This window comes from Guillardia theta, assembly GCF_000315625.1.
Source record: "Guillardia theta CCMP2712 unplaced genomic scaffold GUITHscaffold_4, whole genome shotgun sequence".
NCBI lineage: Eukaryota > Cryptophyceae > Pyrenomonadales > Geminigeraceae > Guillardia > Guillardia theta.
In genome coordinates, this window is record NW_005434670.1 from 883,165 (window position 1) to 892,470 (window position 9,306).

Sequence of the window (9,306 nt, forward strand, 5' to 3'; positions counted from 1 at the left end):
GAGAGAGAGGGGGGGGAAGAGGGAGGGAAGGAGGGAGGAAGGGCAAGGCAACAGCAAGGCATCAAGGTCTCATCGCGCCGCTCACAAACTGCAGCTGTCGCGCCATGTGGGGAGTTGGCTCCTTGGTCCTCGACACCATGATGAGGTAGATCGGGCCTCGGATCAGGAAAACGATCTTGTGATCTCCCGCGAAGACGACGCGGGGTATGTCGTCATGCTGCGTCATGAAGGAGACAAGGGAGCCTGCAGAGCCTTGGTGATCCCACCATCCTCCGGACCTCAACAACCTACACATCACTCCGAAGAGCGGGTTGAGCTTGTCCTCGTCCCCGTAGCGCGTGAAGATAGGCTTGCCGGCAGAGGAGACAACAAAGACATGCTTCTTCCTCCGCCGCCAGCGCGGGTGCGAGCTGTCTTCATCCCGGTGCATCCCGTTCAGCGAGACCTTGCTCGGACCGAAGGACTGGCCGACATGTCAGACGAGGGGTGAACATGATCAGGACATGTTCACATCGTTCAGCGCAAAGTGAGGTTGAGACTCTTCAGACTCAGCATCGGGTTGTCCGTTCTCCTGCAACGGTATCACAACACAGCAGCTGCTCAGGACGGTAGGACGAAGTTCAAGCACACAAGATCTCACGTCGTCAAGTATTTCCGTATCGTCAGCATTTCGACTGCTCTCGTCGCCATTCGACTCCAGGTCCTCGGGATCTTTGTGCGGGATCGCTTGCTCAGCTTCGTCAACAGCTTGCGGTTCATTCTCAGCTTCCAAGCTCTCCACCGGCTCCTTCTCAGCGTCCTCGTCCATGGTCCCCTTCTCCTGCTCAGTACAAGTTGGCGGCCTGCGAGACATCATCAGACCAGGACTCTCTGCTTGTCTGGATTTCCTCTTTCAAAGCTCATCACCTTCCTCTCCCTCTCCCCATCTGCCCTTCTCATCGCACTCTGTCCCAACTCCCATCTCTACATTGGTTTACATATCATATGTTTCAGTGCTTCATGTACGTGCAAGCTTAACTGTTGACTCTGGCTCTGCCTAGCAAGAGGTTCCCTGTCCGGCCATCCTCCTGTGTGATGGCAGATCTTCCTCTACCTGCATCCCTGCATCCCTGCATCCCTGCCCGCCCGTCGGCTCTGCCATGGCCTAGAAGCGTCTGGGTGCAGTGAAGCATCGCTCTGCCACGACCCAAAGGGCCTTTTTTAAAAGAACATTTTATATAAAATATTTTTGACAAGTGTCTCGGATAAAGAGCTAATCAAAAACGCAGGCGGGCTTACTTTTCTTAATACTTAAGCAAACTTTACAAATATTTATTAATTTAGATAGCATTTCCGGAAGGCAGCAAATTGTTGTTATACACAAAGGTTTTTGTTTGCAAAGAATTTTACATTTGTACCTCAACTTCAGTCTTCCCTGGGCTGGTACATTGCAGTGATCAATAATCTAATTATGGAAAGTACAGATAGCGACATACAATTTTGTAGCGAAAAATTGTACCAACAAAAATTTCACTACTGAAACGTTTGAGCCTGGTACCTCCGCTGCCCCCCACGATCTCTCTGTCGTGATTATATTTCTTGTACCTTCAAGCTTACATGATTATAAATAATGAAACTTTGTACAATTTATATCTTTATACTCTCCATTGTACATTATATCAGAGGTACATCATATTATAAAGTTTTACATTTAAAACTCCAATTTAATCTGGCGGTATCTCCTCCACGTTTCACTTGAAAAAAACGGAGATGAGACCCCCCACCTCCCCCTTCATAGGGGTCCAAATAGCCCAGTGATGACCCGGTCCAAACATATATTTTTTGAGGGTATTCCGGATAGGTGGGGTAGACAATTGCGACGAGGGTGGGAGGGTAGGGAAGCGATGCGCCCCAGCAAGATGCAAACGTTTGAGAACTCCGGAAAATTGATTATCAGTTTTCAATAATACAACAGTAATTTTCAAAATTACCTTAATTGTTTGGGACAATTGATGATAAAAGCCAGTTGTCGCAAGCCCTCTCCGTGAAGGATGTTGCTACGACAAACTAAAAGAAATGGCCGTAGTCGAGCAAGCGGATCGACATGGGACGAGAGGAGGAGGGAAACGGCAGGGCAGGGCAGGGCAGGGCAGGGAAGCTCAGGAGAGATGAAGGGACGAGACGAGGCTGCGTCGAGTAGCATGAAATCATGATCAGCGTGAAAGGGACAGAGAGATCCCCGTGTCTGGTGGTGATTGTACCTGAGAACATGCCGCACGGAAGACTGCATTGCTGTGTTCTAGCCTTTGCTGTGCCTATGGAACTGACTGGTTGTGCAGAGGAGAAAATCTTATTCGAATCTTTCAAACACTACTAGGAGATGTCCTATCTTCGACTCTCTCAGCGTTCTCTGTGGAAAGCGGGACAGGTTGCTCGCCGTGGATTGTCTACCAAGAGTTTTGAGTTCCCTGAGAAATGGGCGAAGCTGGCTAAGAAGGAGACAGGGTTTGAGGACCCAGGCAACCAGCTTCTGTGGAACACACCTGAGGGCATCTACGTGAAGCCCCTGTACCTTCCCAGAGACATTGACATGAAGGAAATCAGTGAAGACCTTCCCGGCGTCTATCCGTTCACTCGTGGGCCTTATGCCACCATGTACACTCAGAAGCCTTGGACCATCAGACAGTATGCTGGGTTCAGTACTGCAGAAGCAAGCAATGCATTTTACAAGAAGAGTATCGCAGCAGGCGGGCAAGGACTGAGTGTGGCTTTTGACCTTCCCACTCACAGAGGTTTTCACAAATTCTTTCATCGGTGTGTCAAGTGACTTGTAATGCTCAGGATACGACTCTGACAATGAAAGAGCCATGGGCGATGTTGGCCTAGCTGGTGTGGCCATTGACACTGTGGAAGACATGAAAGTGCTTTTCAATGGTTGTTGCATGAATTCCATCGTTTTGGATTGTTTGAATGAGTATTTACAGGTATTGCCCTCGACAAGATCTCGGTCAGTATGACCATGAATGGCGCAGTCCTTCCCGTCATGGCATTTTACATCGTCGCAGCGATGGAGTCTGGAGTGACACCAGAAAAGCTCACCGGAACCATTCAGAACGACATTCTCAAGGAGTACATGACTCGCAACACTTACATATACCCACCGGAGCCTTCTCTACGAATTATCAGTGACATCATGGGATACTGCTCCAAGAACATGCCGAGGTTCAATACTATCAGCATTTCCGGGTATCATATGCAGGAGGCGGGCGCTCCCGCACACTTGGAGTTGGGTTTCACAATTGCTGACGGGATAGAGTACGTGCGGTGTGGCACGGCAGCGGGAGCGAGTGTGGACGACCTTGCTCCAAGATTTTCTTTCTTCTTTGGTATCGGAATGAACTTCTACATGGAGGTCGCAAAGCTCCGTGCAGCAAGAAAGCTCTGGGCCCACGTGATGAAGAAATACTTCAACCCCAAGAAGGAGAAGTCCCTTCTGCTCAGAACTCACTGCCAGACGTAGCCCCTCCACCAGTGTCAAAGGTCTGCTGACTTTTGCCTAGATCCGGCTATTCTTTGCAAGCTCAGGATCCATACAACAATGTTGTGAGGACAACAATTGAGGCCATGGCTGGTGTGTGAAACCTGGTTTGCCAAAGCCCTGAATCTGACTGATATCCAGCGGTGATGGGTGGAACACAGTCACTTCACACAAACTCGTTTGATGAAGCCATTGCCCTTCCAACTGAGTTCTCTGCTCGAATTGCAAGGAACACGCAACTTATTCTTCAGTAAGTTACGATTGATCATATTCGACAAATCTAAACCCTGTGCAGGCATGAGACTGGAATCTCAAAAGTCATTGATCCATGGGCGGGCAGCTACATGATGGAGGCCTTGACTCAGGAGCTCTATAATTCTGGACTTGCAATTGTTGAGGAGGTTCCATGCCGACATACATTTTACGAATTTTACTCTTTGCATTACACAGATTGAAGCACTGGGTGGCATGGCAAAAGCAGTCGAATCTGGAATGCCCAAATTGAAGATTGAAGAATGCGCTGCTCGCAAGCAGGTGATTGTTCATATTTAAAACATGCTTTCTTCTCAAGTAGCTGAACATCATCAGGCAAGAATCGATGCTGGCCTTGACGTTGTGGTTGGTGTCAACAAGTATAAACCTGAGGTAGCTAAATTAGAAGTTTTTCTAGTGTGAATGCTAAGATTTGCATATAGAAAGAGCAAAAGGTTGATGCATTCATCATTGATAACCAGGCTGTCAAGGAATCTCAGGCAACGACATATACTATTCTCTAACATTGGATTTTGACCCATTTCTATCAGTTGAAGAAACTCGCTTCTGTGAAATCGAGCAGAGATCAAGCAAAGGTTGATAAGGCGTTGGCAGATTTGAAGGTAAAGAAACTCGAACAGCTCGTCAAGGTCATTGAAGATTTTTGTGATTTCAGACTGCTGCATCTGGAGCGCACGAGCCTCCCCCCCGCAATCTTTTGGAATGTTGTGTGGAAGCAGCCAAGGTATTCGAATGGGCAAATCCAAGGCACTGCATCTCTTGATTATCTTGTTCAATCTTAGGTCCGGGCCACTTTGGGAGAGATTTCTGAGACCCTGGCTGACATCTTTGGTCGCCACAAAGGAGGCTTGAAGATCAATGTTGGTAAGAAACATGTCCGAAAGCAAGACCATCCCGAAGTTCAAAGCATTTTTGAGCGTGTTGTATGTTGCTCAGGACCATTTTGTTGACTGATTCTTTAGGAGCATATTCGTCTGAATACGGAAACAGTGATGAGGTGACAAAAACTCGCGAACTAGTCGACAAATTTGCAAAGGAGGCAGGAAGGCGACCAAGGTGCATTCACTTCATGAAGTATTCCAATCTTGACTTCTTGTTGTCCAGAATTCTGGTTGCAAAGATGGGACAAGACGGTCATGACCGAGGACAGAAGGTATTGTAACCTTCTCTCTCAGAGAATGTCATTGATGATCGATCTCTTTGTTTTCAGGTTATTGCCAGTGGTTTCGCTGATCTTGGATGGGACGTGGACATTGGATCTCTGTTTGCGACACCCAATGAAGTCGCTGTTCAGGTAACGTTGACTGATAACTGACATGGACCTGAGCGATCGATCCAACAGGCCTTGGACGCTGATGTACATGTCGTAGGAATTTCAACTCAAGCGGCAGGTCACAGGTAGAGCACTGAAAGGTAGTAATCTTGCTGCTTATCGTGCATGTCAGGACTCTTGTTCCCGCATTGGTCAAGGAACTAGAAACGCTTTCCAAGTCTGCAGGGCTCAAAGTTGCTCCAAAGGTGTCGAACGGTAACAGAGTGTGATAGCCAGGTCTTGACCCGGTGATTGGAGGTTGTTGTTGGAGGAGTGATCCCTGAGGGCGACTACGACATGCTCTATCAGGCAGGTGCCGTTGCTGTCTTCGGTGAGCTTTCCCTCTCTAATTCGCTTCTGCGCATTGACCCGTGGTTTCCTCAAAGGACCCGGAACACAAATCCCAGCAGCCGTACGTGAAGTTCTTTCAAAGCTTCAGCCACAGTGAAGTTCGAAACAAGTATGAATATTGCAGCAGCAAGAGAGCGTCGGATTCATTCAAAACGTTTTCGATCAGCTCGGACCCAAATCGCTGGCACACGCAGTGTATCCTTACGTCTACCTAACCCTCCTTATCGGAGTGATAAGTGCTACCATGAACATATTGTTCTGCGAAAGAATTGCTATAAAACAATGACAGGTCATCAATCCACACACTCAGCCTGATCCATTTTCAGCCCAATTTCTCAGCTCCTCGTCGGGGAATTCCGACATGACGGCTTCATTCCATAGTCGCAGCATTTCAGGAGTGAAGTGCTTTCCCCCGTCGCCCAACTTCCCTCTATAGATGACCGACCCTCTTACGCTCTCATCACAGAATGTCGACCCGCACATGATAGATGCGTTGGGGTATAACTTGTTCGACCATAGCCGATAATTAAACTTGTCCTCGTGCTTTTTCATGTACGAGAACTGACATTTCTGCACCACTCGAGCATGCTCTTCGTCTGTCAGCTTGACGTTCAAGAAGTCAGCGAGCTTGCGAACTCCACCATCCAAGTCTTTCTTCATGTCTGAGTAATGAAGAAGAAGCACGTTCTTCTCATGGCGTACTTTCCACCATGACTTCACATAGCCGAAGTAGAGGTATTCCAGCAGCCCTCCAGGGAGGAAGTCTTTCAGGGCGGTCATCTTATCCTCGTAAGAGGGAGGGAATCCTCCCCACATCTTCTTGAACTCGGGTCTGTGCTTGGCAAAAAACGTGTAGAAGCTCGCAACAACGTCCATGCTATTTCTTGCCATCCCGATGAATTTCACGTCGGGGTAATCCTTCACAGGGAGTACATCATCCAAAGAGCCATTCTCAACCTTTGGGCCAAAGTGAGATTTGAAAATTCTGAAGGGATACGCCTTATTGTCCCAGTGGTCCTTCAACATACTCCCATCATCCAAGACAGTCGTGTTCAAAAGCTCTTTGAAATGTTGCCAAGTCTGACCAGGAAGATGCTTGTTTCCTATCCAAGGGGTAGCGATGTTTACGTCCTCGAAAGGAATTTCGTCTGAACCCTTAGTTCGTATCTGGTGAGCACAAAATAGCATCCAAGTCGTGCCGGACTTGGATGCAACCGAGATAATCACATCGCCAGGCTTCGTCCACGTTCCGAATTCCTCCTTCATGAAGGGAGTCCTATCAAAATAAGGCGGCATCTCATAACCCAACAATCCCCAGAGCATGAAACCATTAGGAATCATAAGTAGAAGCTCTGGCATTATAGCCACTGCCACTGCCACTGCCGCCACTACCACCGCAATCGCCATACCCAGCCTCGCCATTTTCAATCCTTTCAATTGCACCACCCTACCCTCTCAGATCGGACACACTTTTGGACACAGCGACATTAGGGGTACCCAGTACTATTTCACGCTTATCACCCCAACTTACTAGTCATTTCTTCACCCCATCTTGTTGCTTTCCTCTACCCCTACCCCCCTTGTTAGTGCCTTTCACCTGTGTACCCTTCAGTTCGCTTTACACACACAGTGCACTGGTACCCTCCCCACCCCCACCCCCGTCATCACAGCAGCCCTGCACCGCCCCGTCACTGCACGTGAAAGTACCCTCCCCTTATAGTGGACAAGGACCCCTACCTTCATCAGGACACGTAACTTGTTGACTGATAATAATCAAAAACAATTTTAAGTTTTTTTTCTGTCACGGAATGCCCGGCGGCACGGCGCGGCGCAGTAGAGCCTGCTGCTAGTCTTAGTACCGGAACTTGATGAGTAACAATACTCTGGTACCGGAACTTCGGAGATAACTTACTGAACTAAAATAATGATCCCGTCATTGAACCGTCTTCAAACCTGTCCGATCACAGCCACGACGGTACGGTATGATAGTCAGCCTACGATTAACCTGCCAAGTCACTGGCGTGACGGGCCGCCGTACTAGGGTCAAGCCTCCTCGACTCTCCTGATTGTCCTCGTACTGATTTTTAACTTAACTTTGAGTAAAGTCCTCGAAGCGGCTGAGCGGAGCTCCGCGCCGACCGCAGCGCCGGGGCGTGACGGAAAAAAGACTGCCGGCCACCTCAACTCAAGACTTGAAAAAGGCTTTAATCCACCTCTTGGAGTACTGTCAGGCTTCAGTGTGGCCCAGTGACACCTGCCGCGCAGTCACGGCCGTGATCGGACCCCGAGGCTCCGTGATGGTACGGTAGTACGGTACGCGCGGCCGGGCCGGGCGGCGCCCGGCCCGGGCGGCCCGCGCCGCCGCGCCGCGGCGCGCGGCGCGGCGGGGTCACCATGAGTCGGACGCGGGGACCTGGCAGCCGCGCCGGCCACTGCTGATGGAACGTATGCCAGCCGTGCCAGTCAGATAGCGCCGAGTTAACAAAAACTCTCCTGTAAACCAAGACGACTTACGTGGCGAGGCGGCATGTAGTACATGGGATGAAGAGGGGACTTTCCTAGCCGTCTTGTTAAGGTCCTCTCATGTCTGGATGCTTGGGTTTCACATCCTAGCATACAGTCTATGTCTCATGTGCTCCTCAATACTGGTTTTGTGTGCATTAAACTCGGTCTTGAGCAAAAACTGTCTTGTTACAACTAAGGTCGATGTGATATCTGCGTGACTTTGGACTAGTACAAGTCTAACAAACTTGTATTCCGTCGGTTATGGGCCCCGATTACATGCTCAATCATGTTGATCTTATATTTGGTTAGTTGAATTGTTTACTGAAGTTTTTTCTTTCTTGGTATTGTTTTCCGTTACTGTTGAAAATTCATGCAACTTTCTATCAAGCCTTACACATTCGGATGACTCTTCTCTTCAATCAGGCTCTCTCTCTAGCCGCAAGTTGCTTAGGCCTCTCATCCCAGCCTCAATTTGTTTGATTGATCTTCGAATAGGAAAAACAAGCCTTTCCCCAGCCAGATTGGTCGGTCGAATATCTGCTTAACCGTGTGGAAACGCACTTGAAGCTGATTCGATTCTTATTTTCTTGATCTTTGAGTAGGATCACATGGAACTACCAGGAGATCTGGCGGAAGTTTCATGTCATGGAGCTAGGCTGTGGCATGCATAACTGGAGCTACTTCTGGATCGGCGAACAAGGTACAACTGCAAATTATCTTCAGATGCCTTGAAACGGATGTTCCAATCTCGCGGCAGCAATCTCTGGTCACAAGTTCTTTACGGTTCAAAAATTTATCTTTTGGTCTTCAAATGCTGGCGAGCAAACTTCTCTCGTCTTCTCTTTTATTTTCTCTCTTCTCAGACACTCTTATCTTTACTCTATCTCTCTTCATTGCATCCGCTCGCTATGCATCTCCTTTATCTCTTTACTGCACATCTAATAGCCCTGCATGAAAATCTTCTTCAGAATGGACAATCCTTGAATGGTTATTGCCCACTCAGCATGACTGTGAACTTGAAGTTGTATCATCGTATCTTGACTTGGATCTGCTGACATTCTTGTTTGTGTGACTTTCTGCCGTCCGATGTAACGTACTATTTCAGAAACTCGGGGGGAGGATGGAACGTATGCCAGCCGTGCCAGTCAGATAGCGCCGAGTTAACAAAAACTCTCCTGTAAACCAAGACGACTTACGTGGCGAGGCGGCATGTAGTACATGGGATGAAGAGGGGACTTTCCTAGCCGTCTTGTTAAGGTCCTCTCATGTCTGGATGCTTGGGTTTCACATCCTAGCATACAGTCTATGTCTCATGTGCTCCTCAATACTGGTTTTGTGTGCATTAAAC

General features: G+C 48.5%; 3 protein-coding genes across 3 annotated transcripts; 1 reads left to right on the forward strand and 2 right to left on the reverse strand.

Moving 5' to 3' along the window:
• Positions 1-61: 61 nt before the first annotated feature.
• Positions 62-853, reverse strand: GUITHDRAFT_100411 (hypothetical protein; the record flags this gene model as incomplete). Its single annotated transcript, XM_005841085.1, has 3 exons — positions 62-463; positions 512-571; positions 641-853. The coding sequence occupies 3 exons, from the start codon at positions 851-853 to the stop codon at positions 62-64; spliced, it is 675 nt and encodes a 224-aa protein (XP_005841142.1).
• A 1,506-nt stretch (positions 854-2,359) lies between these two features.
• On the forward strand, positions 2,360-5,708 carry GUITHDRAFT_159175 (hypothetical protein; the record flags this gene model as incomplete). The annotated part of the gene is made up of 19 exons (XM_005841086.1): positions 2,360-2,407; positions 2,435-2,771; positions 2,821-2,913; positions 2,964-3,495; positions 3,540-3,610; positions 3,659-3,767; positions 3,813-3,918; positions 3,968-4,051; positions 4,106-4,162; positions 4,213-4,269; positions 4,321-4,392; positions 4,573-4,654; positions 4,753-4,846; positions 4,895-4,943; positions 5,001-5,084; positions 5,133-5,188; positions 5,236-5,308; positions 5,361-5,433; positions 5,489-5,708. The coding sequence occupies 19 exons, from the start codon at positions 2,360-2,362 to the stop codon at positions 5,548-5,550; spliced, it is 2,139 nt and encodes a 712-aa protein (XP_005841143.1). The 3' UTR covers positions 5,551-5,708.
• Positions 5,709-5,981: 273 nt separating this feature from the next.
• Positions 5,982-6,692, reverse strand: GUITHDRAFT_58356 (hypothetical protein; the record flags this gene model as incomplete). Its single annotated transcript, XM_005841087.1, has 1 exon — positions 5,982-6,692. A coding segment is annotated over one exon (711 nt), but the record flags the coding sequence as incomplete, so codon positions are not given.
• Between the last annotated feature and the right edge of the window lie 2,614 nt (positions 6,693-9,306).